This window comes from Amphiprion ocellaris, chromosome 14, assembly GCF_022539595.1.
Source record: "Amphiprion ocellaris isolate individual 3 ecotype Okinawa chromosome 14, ASM2253959v1, whole genome shotgun sequence".
NCBI lineage: Eukaryota > Metazoa > Chordata > Actinopteri > Pomacentridae > Amphiprion > Amphiprion ocellaris.
In genome coordinates this window covers 1887058-1904522 of record NC_072779.1, presented here as the reverse complement: position 1 = coordinate 1904522, position 17465 = coordinate 1887058, and the positions used below count along the sequence as shown (strand labels likewise).

General features: G+C 39.2%; 1 protein-coding gene across 5 annotated transcripts in view; it reads right to left on the bottom strand.

The window, feature by feature from the left end:
• The window catches only part of cadm1a (cell adhesion molecule 1a), a 465526-nt gene that overhangs the window by 142472 nt on the left and 305589 nt on the right, over positions 1-17465 (bottom strand). For 4 of the 5 annotated variants that reach the window (XM_055016985.1, XM_055016987.1, XM_055016988.1 and 1 more), the window contains exon 2: positions 7376-7393. The exons of the other annotated variant lie outside the window; for it this stretch is intronic. In XM_055016985.1, coding sequence (XP_054872960.1) covers positions 7376-7393 — 18 coding nt within the window. The remainder of the gene's footprint in view (positions 1-7375; positions 7394-17465) is intronic. 5 annotated transcript variants of the gene reach the window in all.

The window sequence follows — 17465 nt, the reverse complement described above, 5'->3', positions numbered from 1 at the left end:
ATCTTTTACTGCAGTATTTTAGCTCTAACATTCACATTTTACTGCAGTATTTTAGCTCTAACATTCATCTTTTACTGCAGTATTTTAGCTCTAATATTCACATTTTAATGCAGTATTTTAGCTCAGTCATCTTTTACTGCAGTATTTTAGCTCTAATATTCACATTTTACTGCAGTATTTTAGCTCTAATATTCACATTTTACTGCAGTATTTTAGCTCAGTCATCTTTTACTGCAGTATTTTAGCTCTAATATTCACATTTTAATGCAGTATTTTAGCTCAGTCATCTTTTACTGCAGTATTTTAGCTCTAATATTCACATTTTACTGCAGTATTTTAGCTCTAATATTCACATTTTACTGCAGTGTTTTAGCTCTAATAGTCATCTTTTACTGCAACATTCTGCAGAAATTTGTCTTCCCTGAAACCTGGTCCGTGACACAGAAAAGGTTGGAGTCTGCTGTTCTAGGACATAAAAAAACACCACATGGACTCGTTAACAAGGAAAAAAAACTAGACTTTCAATAGAGGAGTCTCACATTAACACCGTACTGACGTCATTCTGCTCCTTTTAATGGAAGAACTTCTGTTTTAGGAAGTTTAGCCTCTGATAACTGAAGCCAGACAGAGACGGACTGACACACTGTTGTCTTCTTGGTCTCGTCTTGGAATAGAAATCATGCCAGCATTTTTTCCAGTGTGAATATTTAGATTTTGTCGTAGCTGTTTTAGACGTCCTCATTAAAGCTGAAGAGTCCAACCCTCTGCTCTCTGTAAACTGTAATTCCAGTCGTAATGTTTTACGGCTCCTTTACTTCTACGTTCCATCAGTTATTCTGTCAGAACAAACCTCCGCTTTGGTACAATCCATAAGTTTAATGATATATGTTTTGCCGTTGCTAAATTAGAAATCGCTCAAGTGTAAAATTTTGACCTTGATGAACGAATTTTCAATAAATTTGGATGTGATAATTTATTTCTCTGTTTTTACCGGTTGAGAGCTGGAATAAGATTCAGCCCACATCCAGCTCTTCCCTGAATAAATCAGCTGACGGGAATCAAGCAGAAGAAGCTGGGAGTGTTTCATGAAGGAGCGGCGTCCTCGGCTCACGGCGGCTCCAAGCAGATCCTATTGACTAATGGAGATTGCAGCGCATTGAACTGGACTATTGACACTTCGACAGCAGACACATCCTGGCTAGCTGGGAGCTTCCTGGTGCAGTGAGAGATGACCTCGCTGAATACATATTCTGAGGAAATGCTGATAGAGCTTCAGTACCTTGGGAAATTGAACCTGTGTTATAAAAGAAAAGCATCCAGGATGACAAGCAAACAGAGTGTGTGTGTGATTGATTTAGCCATTAATCTGAGATGTGCATGTTTGTGTGTGTTTAAAGAGCCTGTCTGTGCACACATGGATAAGACTGCTTGTGTTTAGCATCCCTCAGCCTCCATCATGTCTGCTCTATGGATTGGCATACAGAACAAACAGACTCATCCATGCAGGGATCTGTTGCTTTAGGTCAGCACAGGAAACACCCTGACCTCTGACAGAAGCGAATGTTTTTAGAAATTATACTTTTTAGAACCTGTTAATGCCAGTGGAGTAAAATAACCTACTTCCTATTAGTTTACAAGATTATTTCATATCTTAATCACCGAGTGATCCGAGTATTTCTTCTTCTTAGTTAACCCTCCTGTTGTCCTCATTTACAAGCGCCAAAAAATACTGTTTCTTTGTCTGAAAAAAATCCAAAAATTCAGCAAAAAAAATTCCCCAAATTTCTGAAAATTTGCAAAACCTTCAGGAAGAAAATTCCTAAAAGTTTCCCTTAAAAGTTTTATTTTCAAAAAATCCCCCAAATTTGGCAAGACAATTCTTCTAAATATTTTCAAAAAACGAGTAAAAATCTTCCAAAAAAATCCTAAAAATATCTAAAGTGATTCCATATAAATCAGTAAAACTTCTGATATTTTCTTTAAGAACATTTTTTTTCATTATTCTGATTCAGAATCCATTTTTGACTTAAATATCTATGGCTGAATTTCTATAATGAGAGTAGTTTTACTGGGTTTGAGCAGAACTGAAGGTGAGCTGGTGTGCTGGAGGAGGAGAAGGTGGAAGGTGTTTCAAAGATCTGCACATTTAACTCAGAGGCAGCAGAGTAGAGTTACATCTAAGTCATCTTTAGGCATAAGGGGATTATTTTTATGAAAAGAAACTGTAGTTTTGTTAAACAGCTGAATTTTTATGGGATTAATCAATGACTTGAGACTTAAATGAATCCAGACCACAGAAATTAACCGTCTTTGTCGTCTGCTTTGGTTGGTTTTGTTCCTTGCGTTCTCTGTCTTCTTATTACATTTTATTTCACTTTGATTTATTGTAAACTTGGAAAAACGTTTGGCACAGAAGAGGAGCACTTATTCCAAAGTGAAAACAAATAAAGAGTAATCACAAGCTAATGCATTTCCAGAGCTGATTTCTATTTATCCCAGCCAAAAGAAGCCATCTGGAGCATTTATCAGCTTCTGTAATTGACTCATAACTAACCATAAGTGTATAATTTTACAAATGAAATGTTAAAGTGACTTTGCAGACTAACAACGGGAAACATTAAAAGTCTGTTTGACTGGATGGAGCTACTCCTCACCGTGAATCCAACATTTTTAGAATTTTCCACAAATGTACTTCAAGCATATTGTTAAAACCTTCAAATGGGGATGCTGGCAGCGCTGCGACACAACTTCTTCTAACCCTCTGAAGCACTGCAATCACTGGCAAATAGTTCAAAAGGGTAAGCGTGCCAGATCTGGCAGCTTCCACACTCATTTGGCACACCCACTATTCCAGTCCATGCAACACAATGCAACAGAAACACATCTGAACCTGGAGACGGCTTATTACCGCCGCCCAACCTCAATGTGTCAAAGATTTCTTTAATTGTGACGGTTTTAGAAAACACTGAGAAGATGAAACAAGTATTTAACCGGCGAGGATGGAAGTGATCTGGTTTAGAGGAGATGTAGGTTGTTGTGTTTTTTGTTGGTTTTTGTATGGGGTTTTTTTTGGTGTTTTTTGTTGGTCGGCTGCAGAAAGCGTCGCTGCTTGGCGGGTTTGTGGCCGAGAACGGGCCTGAAGGACTGGGCTCCATCCAATCAGCCCCGAGGGAGGATCTCTGGCTCCTCAATTCTAATTCATGTACATATAAATAACTGCCGCTGGCTCTGCTAATTGGATTAAAAGGCTCGGTGGAGGAGAGACGGGGGAGAGAAGGCGTCATGATTTACTGCACGCTTCTTGGAAAGGTTTTTTTTTAATGCTAAACCCCACTGATAGCTGCTAGGAACAGATATTTATATTTATTTATATTTTAAATCGAGGAGTTAACAGAATGGAGCCCCTCCTGTGTCTTTGAGTCGCCGTTTCGTTGCCCCAGACTCGAACTGGGAGCACCTGCTGGTAGATTCTCCAGCTTTCTGCTCCGACACCGAGGTGAAGATCATGCAGATTTATTACTATAAATATATGCGATGTTAGAAGCGAGGCATGGGCGTTAAAATGTCAGAGAAGAGGCCAAATGATGGAACAGATGAAGCCTCGTAATGATGATGCTGAGTCCTTCCTAACTTGTCCCTGAATCCAAAAACACTGCAGATGTGCTTTAACCCTCCTGTTGTCCTCATTTACGGGCACCAAAAAATATTGTTTCCTTGTCTGAAAAAAATTCAGCAAAAAAATTCCCCAAATTTCAGAAAATTTGCAAAAACTTGAGTAAGAAAATTCCAATAATTCCTTAAAAGTTTCCCATAAATTTTTTATTTTTAAATCCCCCAAATTTGGCAAGAAAATTCTTGTAAATATTTTCAAAAAATGAGTAAAAATCTTCCAAAAAAATTCTAAAAATATCTAAAGTGATTCCATATATATCAGTAAAACTTCTAATATTTTCTTTAAGAACATTCACATAAAAAAATCTGTGAAATTTGCTGGATTTTGGTAGATTTTTTGGTGAATGTTCTTAAGAACATTTTTAACATTTCTTTTTTTCCACCAAAAAATATTCAAAGATTTCCCAAAAATGTTGAAAATGTGGACATCAGAAGTTTCACTGTGAAAATATATATATGTTTTTCCACATTTTCAAACTTTAAAATGGGTCAGTTTTGACCAGCAGGACGACACGAGGGTTAAACATGACGTTAGACAACATTTATTCACTTAGGAGTTGGTTAAAAACAGCTTCTTTTAGCTGCTGCAGACACAAGTTGCTGGACTGTTTGCTCAGAGGAGATTTGTTGAGTTTGTTCTAAAATGAGATCCTAATTTTACTCCTCTATGATCCACGCCACTGGAATTATGTCATTTAAATGTGATTTCCTTATATACTGCTTAAAATATAGCTTTAATTAGCCCACGCAGGCTATTTTGTTATGTGCACATGTGAAATCGAATGCAATGCAAACTTTAAAGCCTTAAATTCTACATTTATATAGAAATAATGTTCAGTTTTTATTGTCAGAGAGGCCATAATATTGCTATATATTGATTATACCGAGAGCTGTTTCTCATGATTTTCTCACTTATTTAATCAACTCAATTCTCACAAAATTACATTTCTACTGAGCTAAACTTCATTCTCTTCTCTCTCTTGAAAGAAATTCAACTTTATTTTGAAACAAATGCATTTCTACACGGGCTGCACAGTGGCGTAGTGGTTAGCACTTTTGCCTTGCAGCTAGAAGGTCCCTGGTTCGCGTCCCGGCTTTCCCGGGATCTTTCTGCATGGAGTTTGCATGTTCTCCCTGTGCATGCGTGGGTTTTCTCCGGGTACTCCGGCTTCCTCCCACAGTCCAAAAATATGCTGAGGTTAATTGATCATTCTAAATTGCCCGTAGGTGTGAATGTGAGAGTGATTGTTTGTCTTTGTATGTAGCCCTGTGACAGACTGGTGACCTGTCTAGGGTGTCCCCTGCCTTCACCTGAGTCAGCTGGGATAGACTCCAGCCCCCCATGACCCTAGTGAGGATTAAGCGGTGTATAGAAAATGGATGGATGGATGGATGCATTTCTGCACCTGTTGAGTGTAGGACAGGCTTTTATTTTGAAAGAGCCACTTATTTACTTCACTCACTGTTTGTTAAGTTAAAGTTTATGGAAATGTCACATTCTGGGTTAAACACGACTCTTCCACTACATGTTAGAAGCTTCTCCTCCACTCACGGCGTTACCATGGTGTTACGACTGCGGTCGTATGAGGTTGTTTTTTCTGCGCTCTGTGTGTCTGTATTTAGCTAATCCAATATGTAAAATACAGCTGCGCTGCACCACTGCCCAGATTGGACGTCACGTTGATGAGTCGGCGCCGGATTGGCTCGGTCTACCACGAGGACGGACATAAAAAGCGGAAAGATGACGTCGCTTCCAGGGGTCAGAGAGCGAGGGAACCAGATGGGCGAGTCATTCTGCGCTGAGTCCCAACCAGCACACAGCAGTACAGTCCATCCACTCCTTAGTTCTTTGTTTAACACCCCAAGTTTATTTGTAAGAGAAGGGATCGAGCTGCTATCTTTTGTTTCTTTCGTTCCTCTTGTTTTCGGGAAGTTTAGCGTAGTTTTGTTTGTTTTGACTTCAGCTCATCCATACTTTTAGTTTGTTTAATACAACCTTTGTTTATATTCGCTTTTGGAAAATAAATTATTGATTGCGTTGGAAAAGTCTGTGGTGTGTGCTGCTTGAGGCCCCAACAGGATGACATTTTCATGTTACATTCAGTGACCCCTAGGCTGGGTGTAACACATGGTGATAAGTCCCGCCCCATTTAGTGTATCATTGGTCGGCTGAGAGGGCGCGACGGCTAAACAATAAAATAAATCACATTAGCCCTCCACCTCTACCTGGTCATTTTGGAATAGAGTTTATGATTTTATTGATCACATTTAAGGTTTATCTGGGTTTTAAATCCAGATCATCCACAGCCTGAGACACTTGAATAGTTACTTCTTTGAAATCATGTCTTAAAACCCAGTTTAGATGTTTAGATGCTGTCTCTCCCATTAATTTATATAGAAATTTAGCATTTTGTACATTTTAATTCTATATTTCTTCATTTTTTACTCCTCTGGGCTTTTGCCTTTCTCTTCGTCCCGACTGCCTTTCAGCGTTTTCTCCTTTTTTCTTGGCTTGTTTGTCAAAGCACTTTGTTGTTAAATGCTGAAGTTATCATGATTAGAGTTTTTACTTTCTGAAAAGGACAAATGTAATTCCACTGGAATATGATGGAGAATGCAGGTTAGCTTTGTGGTTCTTACAGACATGAGAAGGAGAAAATATGACAAACACATTTCAAAACAATAAAATCCAGTGAAATAGCATCAATAAAATAAAGACCTCCAGCTCAGTTATCACCTCTCTGACAACAAAAACCGAACTGATCTTCCTAAATATAGAATTTATGGAAAATTTAATTTATATTAGATGGCACTGAATCAAACAGGTGTTTTACAAATAATGTCAGCATCAATTAGAGGACAGAAGAGTTGTTTCTGTCAGTTGGAACAGTGCAGTAATAAAACTACTAATAACAATGGGAAACAAAGTTCTCTCTGTTTTTGAGCCACAGGTCCTCATAGAGGATGGGCTTCTTCCTGGGCTCCCCCTCTTCCACATATGACTGAGATGGAGCATTAAAGTCACTTGCTCTGCCCATTTGTGCAGGTGGCTCTGGACTAATATTAATATTAATAACACCAAAGACATACAGGAACACATGGATGTGTTTCTAAACCCGGCTACAAAGGAAACACATCAAACAGCATAGAACATCTCTCACTGCTGACTTTTACAGATTTACACCAGATTTTGATTCTGACAGGATTTATGTCACATTTCCATCACTTGAATGACCATTTATGTGAAATAAATCTATAAAAATAGCCGTCATTGGTTGTCCACAACTCCATCGTGTCTCTATTGAAATGACTGGAGGCCGAATTATTAAAGTGTGAAAGGAGAGATTAAAATATCAAGAATGAATCCGTAACAGCTGATAAAACTGAAATGCAGTGGCAAAGCAGTGAAAGATACATCCTTAAACAGCTGCGTAGCCAGAAACAAGAAACAAGCTCCGTTCATGCTTCTTACAAAGGTTTTCATTCAAAGTTTTGAGAAAACGCTGCTTTGTTTTGGCATAAAGCTCTAATCTGGTTATCTGCAGCGTGATGCTACAGCTAGCTCTGTTTGAGTCAGCAGCAGGAGGAGGTTCAGAAGAAATGGACGGTGGACAGCGGAGAATTTAAATGTGACAGAAAGGCAGAGAAGGATTGCAGGAGAGGAAGCATGGATGAGGCGAGGAGGAGGAGGGGAACGTCTTACCTATGTCCTGAGCAGCTCCTGCAGGAGGAGGGAAGGTGGGAGAGCGGTTCAGGCGAGGGAAAAAAAACAGAAAGGGAGGTTAGCATTCAAGGCCCAAAATGAAAGAAGAAAGCCCCGTTTGCAGCGCAAAGAGGTCCATGCAAGTAAAGTTCAGGAAAAAACAACATTCAAGGAAAATCCTCCATTCTGTTCCTGCTGCAAGAAGAAAAGGTTCATCAGTGAAAACCGGATGATTTCAGAAACATTTGGTAATGGCTACAAATACTATCTAAAAATGTCGGATTTTCTATGTATTTTATTATAGTAATATAATAGAAAGAGAAAAAACAAACAGTAAATTTACATGTTCAGGGAAAAAATGACATTAGAACATGTGACTGTGAATAACATTTGGTCTGGACACACCTTCTCATTCAGTGTGACTGTGAATAACATTTGCTTTTAGAACATTTATATTTTTATGTTTTTACATGCAAAGGTTGTTAAGATACTTAACTGCAAATTTTTATTTAAAAGATAGAAACTAGTAAATTCAAGTGTAATACTGTGAATACATTTTGAAAATTAGAAATATAAATATATATATATATATATATATATATATATATATATATATATATATATATATATATATATATATATATATATAAAAATTAGGAACAAATGACAGAAATAGAACAATCAGTTTGATTATTTTTCAAAGCAAAAATATCGTATGAATGTATTTTGACTGTATATAATATCTGAAGTCAGTGATAATGTGTTGAAATTCAGTTTTTTTAAAGATCATGTACACTACCAGTCAAATGTCTGGACACACCTTCTCATTCAGTGCTTTTTATTTATATGTATTATTTTCTACATTGTAGATTAGTACTGAATATTAAAATACACATTATTAAGGCTAGAAAATGGATCTGATTTGTGGAAAATGACTGTATTTCTCTTTTTATAAAATCTGTTATTTAATTTTTTACAGCATAGGCTTTGATCAAATCTCTTTTTTAGATTAGTTCTAAAGTTTTGCAGTTTGAAGGTCCTGAGAAGACGACTTGTTGTTGTTTTATTGGGTTTCCTGCGTGTTTCCAGAATAAAACGTCACCTCCAGCAGCAGCACACGGCGGTGCTGATATTCCCGTTACCTTTCATGCATTGTTTGGCAGGATCAAAACACAAAGTGGGATAATTCTGTTTTTACAGAGATATCACACCAAAGACAGTGTGATGTTGCTAGGCAACCAGCAGACACTCCAGGAAGTCCTGCTCCCAGCCAAGAAGCCGTCCAGCAACAATCCCCCAAACAAACACAGCTCTGGCTTTCTATGCCTTAATCAGACTTTTTAGGACTCGTTAACGCAGGACTTTAGAGGTGCTCCTAGGCAGACTGGATTTCTTTCTACCTTTAAAAAGAGCACAGACATGTTTTCTTCTGCTCGCCTCTAGTCTTTAACCCTCCTGTTGTCATCATTTAGGTGCACCAAAACATATTGTTTCCTTGTCTGAAAAAAAATCCAAAAATTCAGCAAAAAAATTCCACAAATTTCTGAAAATTTGCAAAACCTTCCGGAAGAAAATTCCAATAATTCCTTAAAAGTTTCCCTTAAAAGTTTTATTTTTAAAAAAATCCCCCAAATTTGGCAAGAAAATTCTTGAAAATATTTTCAAAAAATGAGTAAAAATCTTCCAAAAAAAATCCTAAAAATATCTAAAGTGATTCCATATATATCAGTGAAACTTCTAATATTTTCTTTCAGAACATTCACAAAACAATCAACTAAAATCCAGCGAAACTAAGAATTCTGTGGTCCTCATTGCAGCAGGAAAACACCAGCAACTCCTCTGTGATCAACCATCACATGATGAAAATTCTGGGACTTTTTGGCTGAACTGCAGGCAGTGTTTAAACAGAGCAGATAGGAGACAAGTGGAGACACAAATTCTAAATGTGAATAGTAACATATCTTCAGTATGCAGTGAGTCCTTGTTTTTTTCTGTTCTTTTAGTAATGGTAACACCAGCAGGTACTTAGAAAAATGTTGTGCATGTTGCAGGTTTTTGTAATTTATGTAAAATAAATTGTCAAAGAAAATCAAGAAATTCTACCATTTGTCTCCTATTTTTAAAATGATTTTTGGCGTTCTAATTCTGTCATACTGCATAAAATACTTGTTTTCGTTCTCTCTGCTTCTAGTTATGGTTGTTCTGTTTCCATAGAGGTTCAGGACTTTATAAAGTAGTGAAAAATGAACCAACAGTGAGTTTAAATGTGACAGGATCAAAAAAAAATGTCCACAAACTGTTTGGAGTTCAGAGGTTTAAAGGCCTCGGTGTCTAAACAGAAATGACATTCATTCTCAGCTTGTCCATTAATTGCCAAACAGTTTAGTGTTTAATGAGCTCGACAAATTCAAAGTCACGCAACCTGAACACAATGTAAGGGAAATCTCAGATGCTGTCAGTTCCAACCAAACACTCATTCTGCTTGACGAAGGCCTGATTGAGTTTGACAGCCTTTAATCTCACCAGAGAAGCTTTTCTTTGTTTCTTTTCTTAACCAGAAGCTGAGCACCGGAGCTCACAAACAGAACAAACCGCTCAGTCAGAAAGTCTCCCCTGCTTCAGCATTCAGCCTCGGCACACTGGAGAGGAGGAACAAAGTGGTTCAGAGAAACACAGATTCCCCCAGACCTCCCTGAGTTCAGGTTCACAGCGTGGTGGCTTCAGATCACACAGCAATCAGCAGCTCTGCCATGTTAGGCAAATGGAGGAGTGGGAGAAGAATAACTGAGGATGCTTTGCCTCTTGTGGGTCTACGGGAGCCTCCGCCATCCCACCTCGACCCTCCACCTCCAGAGGTGAGGTTAAATGACGAGGACTGCAGAGATGTATTAAACATGAGTGGTGTGGACGGAGAGCGGACCACTCCAGAGATGATAGGGACATTAGGCAGGGCTTCACCGGGGCCTGAGCTGCATTTAATGAAGGCCTCCAGAACCTCCCAGCCAGGGAGCGAAGCAGTTCTAGATAAACACTGCCACTGCTCGTCGTTCTCTCCCTCTTCCCCTTTTCTCTGACAGCCTATTTTAGTCTCTTTGTGGAGAGCAGCGGTCGGCCGACTTGTGAAGTTGTCGACGAGAATACAATCAGCCGCACAAAAGTGACTGGAGCAGAGGAAAAAAGTGTTGAGGATTGACCAGCTAAAGCAGCGGTGCTCCTGAGGAGTGAAGGATTACTGCAGACATCTGGTGGTCGATACTAAAGTAGGAGCTTTCTTTCAAACTGTTGATCTGGCGGCTAGTCTCTGTCCAAATACACACATGGATTTATAATACTATATTCACTCTATGGGTGATGGACGGACTAGAAGAAGTGACTGATCCTGTAAGCAACAACTCAAGTTACAATAAAATACTCCCAGGAAGACAACAGCTTTGACTGTAAATAAAAGTAAAGACATTCTAGTGATGTTTTACTAGATATCTAACAAGTTATCGAAGTCTGACGCTGTGGCTACACATAAAACACACAGGGACTGTTTGCAGAGTGAATTCTGCAACACCATACTTCCAGGAAAACCAAAGGAACTGGACAAAGCATTAGTAAGTGGTGCATGTAATATATTTATATTTTATGCTGGGTGTGTGCAGCCTTTTCTGTACACATAAATGGGTCATAAAGAGTCTATATTTTTAAAATGAAATGACTAGTATACTATAAATGACAACTTTGCATCAAACAGAGATTTGTTCACTGTTCAGCCAACAGTAGCTCAGTAACTCTGTCCCTAATAAGGTCTGCTATAGTCTGTAGATGCTAACTTGTGCACGCTACACAAACTGCAAAACAACAATCCCAAAATGAAAGCTCATCAAGATTATATGTCTGAAGTAGCTGAAGTATTAAACCCGTAAACCCGATTCAATGAGGTTTGAGCAACCTACTCTAAACTGAAGCACCATTTCTGACATTTGTGTGAGGAACAGCACATTTAATCATAAATAAAATAACAAGCATTATTATATTATTTTATATCTCATAATACAGAACAGGACCTTCAGCTGACCTCACACAGCAACAAAACCAATAAGATCCCCTAAAAATCAGATGTAACCAGCCTGCTTCCATCAGTATTCATCTAGTGAAGGACTCTAATGCTCTGCTGTTCTCCAGAAACACAATAACAAAGGCTTCCTGCAACGCAGCGCATGTTTCTGAGCACGTCATCTTCAAACGTGGTCCTGGTTAATGGCCTGGAACACATTCAGTGTCTATCAGAGAGGGACATGGCTGGGATGGATGAACACGCTGACAAACACACACCAAACACACACCAACACCGTCCTAGTAACACTCCTGACACACACCGACACCGTCCTCCTAACACACACCGACACCGTCCTCCTAACACACACCGACACCGTCCTCCTAACACACACCGACACCGTCCTCCTAACACACACCGACACCGTCCTCCTAACACACACCGACACCGTCCTCCTAACACACACCGACACCGTCCTCCTAACGCTCCCAGAGAAACCTCCTCCCCCAGCCGGTTTAAGGATAGCGAGCAATAACGTGTTGATTAAATCTGTGATCAGCTGCCTAAGGGGCATGAAATTGGACATGATGAGTGAGGCACATTAAAAACTAATTATCAATAGCACCAATCCTATTGTCTTTCTTTTCCACCGGTCGCAGCACTAAATCAAGTGTGGAGAATGAACAGTGTGTGCTCGATCACAGAGCTCTGGGTTACAGCCGTACCTGGTTCTGGTGCTTCAGAGCTGCTTGATGAAATATGAATCTATTATTTACAGCCTGTAGCGCTTCCTCATTGCATTAGAACCTCAGGATGAGTTGACAAAGAACGCTGCCAGCAGGGAACCAGCCGGATTTCACCCAAACGAATCAGTGTTCAGACGTGAACTCGACAGTCGTTTTCTCATCATTTGTGTTGTCCAAAACAATGACGCATGCAGGGCTGCAATTACACTTTTAAATTCTTTTAGGTTAACGGCTTTTTAACCCAATGAGCCTGAGGCTGTTTGCAGGATAATTCCACAACCTTCACTCTGAAGCTCCGGATCATTGTAGGGGTAGACATACATGGAGCAGGATAGTCTCAGCTTTTCACATCTTCCATCGTTAGAGTCTTTGCAGAATATCTACACTACTGTTCAAAAGTTTGGGGTCACCCAGAGAATTCCATGTTTTCCATGAAAACTCCCACTTTTCTCCATGTACTAACATAACTGCACAAGGGTTTTCTAATCATCAATGAGCCTTTCAACACCATTAGCTAACACAATGTAGCATTAGAACACAGGAGTGATGGTTGCTGGAAATGTTCCTCTGTACCTCTATGGAGATATTCCATTAAAAATCAGCTGTTTCCAGCTACAATAGTCATTTACCACATTAACAATGTCTACACTGGATTTATCATTAAGTTAATGTTATCTTCATTGAAAAAAAAGCTTTTCTTTTAAAATAAGGACATGGATGACCCCAAACTTTTGAACGATCCTGCAGATATTAACATAGCAATGCAAGGATGATTCATCAGTATTTCACAAGTTCATTAGTAGAGATGGACATCAACAGATGGCTGTATGCCAGTTGTAATCATAATTAAAGTAACTGATTTAATGTAATCTGGTTTAAATTCAAGATAACTTTGTCACAGAGATAAGCATTTCCACGACTGACTTGTACAATTTCACTGAATATGAACTCCTCACTGGAAAAAACACCTCAAGAGCCAAAAAAACATTTAGAAGTAAGGATGTGAATTTAGATGCAAAGTGCACTTATCAGCACTTTAAGGGTTAAAAAGTGGTCATTTTTGCCCAGTCCTAATCCCAACTGATGGTTTTGTGGCTAACATTAACCAAACCCAAACCCACGGTCACATCCGGAATCAAACTTGTTTTTTTTAACTTTATCTAGTTCTGGAGGACACAGAGGACTGCTGTCCAGCAGATGGGGGCGTCCTATCAGAGACCTCTCCTATGTGCTGCTGCTCTAAGGCCAGCTACAAGCAGCTCGTCTGACTGTGAATCTAGACGCTTGTTGGTGCAGCAGCAAACAGGTTCATTCAGGCGAGTGCGTTTGCAGCATTTGAACGATCTCAGCAGCGAGCGGATCAGAACTGTACAAGTAGCCCATGGCGAGCCCAGGAGGAGAGCTTTGTCGGAGTTCGGTTTAGACGTTTTAATTACGGCATTCAGAGATAGCGGCCGTTCTAAAGGCTTCTCTCAGGAAAATTATTCACGGGTTTACAGAGTCCACCACGTCACACAACTCCCTATCACATCCAGCTCAACCACCACCACAACACCACAATACACTCAACCTATGGTCACCACCTGAGACCAGGACCAGGACCAGAACCAGGACCAGGACCAGGATCACACAGATCACTGTCAGACACACTGCAGCTTATATGTGCATTTACAAACTGGACTCTTATTACCACCTGTTCACCCTGATGTTCACAGTTCATCAGCGTTTTTTACTCTGTGTTGCTAACATTTGGTCAGATCCTCTTTATTTTATGTTTAAGTGATGAGCAGAATTCCTTCCTCAGTCTGTCAGGCCAAAGAAGCAGCAGAGCAGCAACAGGTCAGGTTCTAAAGCCACAGTAGTATTAATCTGAAGACAGATTTAATTATCAAATCCATTAATTGACCTCGACTCAGATAACCGCCTTCTCTCCAGGCCTTTTTCTGTTTTTTTGTCGCTTGGAGCCACTTGTTAAGGTTCCTCTAAAGGTGGAACCTGCTGTTGTTGCTGAGAGGCTCATGATGCAACTAAAAAGTCTCAATATTTCATCAGCAATGTGCTGTGGGACAGAATCTGCTCTCCAAAAGGATTTCTACTCAGTTATGCATCGAACTGGAAAGCAGCTGTCATTTGATGTAACCTAAGAGGTATAAACAGCTTTTTTCCTTCTTCCTCCTCTCTCTCATTTCTTTTTTCTGTTCCTCTCCTTGGATGTTGCTCATCCATCCACTCTTTACCTCCGGCTGTCTCTGGGACCCGGTGATTAGAGCGCTGGGTGCTGTCCTGCTGATAAGAGAACCTCCCCCCCTCCACCACCGATGGCCGTGTCCTCAGGGTGCATGGGAGGGGGTAATGTCCCCGACTTCCCCCAATCCTCACCCTTCTCCCCATTCAGTGAGTCATGGTGGCAGATGAATCCTGCCTGGTGCATCTCATGACTCTGAACAGACACAACGGCGTTTTCATGGTGGATAAGAGCAGCCAGAATAAAAATAAAGAGTAAAAGCAATACATCTCAGCTTTAAGGGTGGAACATTCTGCATCGAGGGCTCTTTAGATGAGTGTTTTTTTTTTACATTCTGGAGTGTGTGTGTTTACAGTACCATCTGCCAGACTGTATACACTTAGCTCTGGAAATGTAGGACAAAAGCAGCACTCAAATGTGGATCAGCTTCATTTCACCAGAGCAGCCATTGTTGAACGTTTCCACCCAGCTGTCAGAAACAGGAAAATGATATAGAACAGGTTCTTCACACTGTGAGTAATTTGATATAATTAGAACACAGTTGAAAATCTGCTTTCCACTGTTTCCTCCAGTGATGTTAACCCTTCAGGTACCCACAGATGAATCTAAAGTCTGGAGCTAGTCCATGGAAAGAATTAATAATAATGTTGTTAACCCTCGTGTCATCCTGCGGGTCAAAATTGACCCGTTTTAAAGATATATATTTTCACAGTGAAACTTCTGATGTCCACATTTTCAACATTTTTGGGGAATCTTTGAACATTTTTTGGTGGGGAAAAAAGGAAATGCTAAAAATGTTTCTTAAGAACATTCACAAAAAATTTACCAAAATCCAGCGAATTTCGCTGGATTTTGGTTGATTTTTTGTGAATGTTCTTAAAGAAAATATTAGAAGTTTTACTGATATATATGGAATCACTTTAGATATTTTTAGGATTTTTTTGGAAGATTTTTACTCTACTACTTTTTTTGAAAATATTTACAAGAATTTTCTTGCCAAATGTGGGGGATTTCTTTTTTTAAATAAAACTTTCAAGGGAAACTTTTAAGGAATTATTGGAATTTTCTTCCTGAAGGTTTTCCAAATTTTCAGAAATTTGTGGAATTTTTTCGCAGAATTTTTGGATTTTTTTTTCAGACAAGGAAACAATATTTTTTGCTGCATGTAAATGAAGACAACAGGAGGGTTAAGCTGGAGGTTGATTTCGTTGGTTTAGATGTTTGTATGGAATGTTACAATATTGCTGGTGTCACCATGAACAGACAGATTCACTACTAAACTGGTAAATCTACCCACATACGAGATAAAACTGAGAAAATATGGCACATGCATTTGAAGTTGCTCAAGACTCTTTGATTCTTGATTTACTGAGACTCTTTAGTGCAATAAAATTAAGAAAATACAGTTTATAACCATGCTAAAGAACTACACAACCAACAAACTGAAGTATTTATTCAAAAAAAAACAAACAAACCATGAAGTAAAGTCAGGTATTAACCCTTTAAACCACAAAAAACTACTGGTGGATTCATAAGACATGCTATCTGTAAAACAATCAAACAAACAAAAAAAGCCATTACAAATCCTCAAAATGACAGAATTTAGAGGCCAGAAACTGTGAAACCAGAAGAGAGTCTAAACTTCCCAGTGGTCCCTGAACTCGTCACCTGATGTTCCATTCTGTTGAGAAAATAAACCAAATCTTAGCTTAAAACTGGGATATCTCATCATTATCAGTTTATTCCCCATGTCTCAATTTAAAAATTGCCAAAAATGAACCTTTTGTATTTACGACATTTTGTAAAAAAGAAAATTAAAATCCTCCTCGGTGCACCGTGAAGCCGTTAGCGACTAAACTAAGACCAGCAGTGATGTGACGAAAATTCAGAGAGATTCCTGCTCAATTATGGAAAGAAATTTAAAATATGAGTAATAAAATATCAACATTTTTTCCAGTACTGGTAACACCAATGTTGTTTTTGTCTTTCCTATGATTTCAGACATTATAATGGAGTCACTCTGCATGAAATAAATGTTTGAGTTGTGGTTTCTACATAGGTGACTTTATAATGAACTGAAAAATAAGTCAACGTGATCAAAAAACAACCAGAAACTGCTACAACATTCTAATTTAATTCCACAGCCCACCTTCTAAAGCTTCATGTGGAAAATACTGATGAAAACAGAGCAGAAAAACTCAACCACGGGAGGAAATGTTTGTTTTTCCAGTGACCACCCTGATATGTCCATACTCCAGCAGGACCTACTGACGGACCGATAAGGAGACGAAAAGCAAATCCTCAAGGTGTTCTAAAGAGAAAAGAGTGGGCCGGCTTATCTCTGGGGTCAGGGAAGGTCCACGGCCATTAATTTTAAATGAATGGAATGGATTTGTGGTAATGGAAACCCAATGGCTCCAGACAGCAGTGGGACCTGATGGCGTGAAGACACCAAACGGCGGCGATAACCCGACCACTGAGCTGGAAGAAGTGGAGAAACAGATTTGGGTTTTTCTGCTCCCCACACACTATGAAAGTCTTAATGCATTAGAAATCTATTTGGAAGCGTTGTAGCGTAACGGAGCCGAGGATGTCGGGTAAACTCTCTCTTTAGGTCAGAATACTCTCCATCTAATTCTAGAATCTGTGATTGTAGCGGATCCTTCGACTGGTCATATTTGTAGAATAATCAGGTGTTGAAGAGCAGCAGTTATGATGAATGTTAAACTGGAAAGGTCAGGGGTTGGAAGAGAGGAACATGCTGATTTCAGATGTAAAACTTCTCAAATTTCTGTGTTCAGACGGGATGTGAAGAAGAAGCCCCAAAACGTAACGTTGTTTTTCACACAGCAGAAACTGTGGAGTTAAAAATACTGCTGTCAGTTTCCTCTCTGTGAAAAAGCAAAACAACAAAAAAAAAACCTAAATCTGTTTCTTTTGCTCTATTATTTTACAGACTCGCAATGTAAGAAAACGGTAACGGCTGTTTTTACTTCACGTGTTCACAGTCTGAAAAAACTGTGAATGTGAAAAACACACTGAAAAAATATGTTGTGG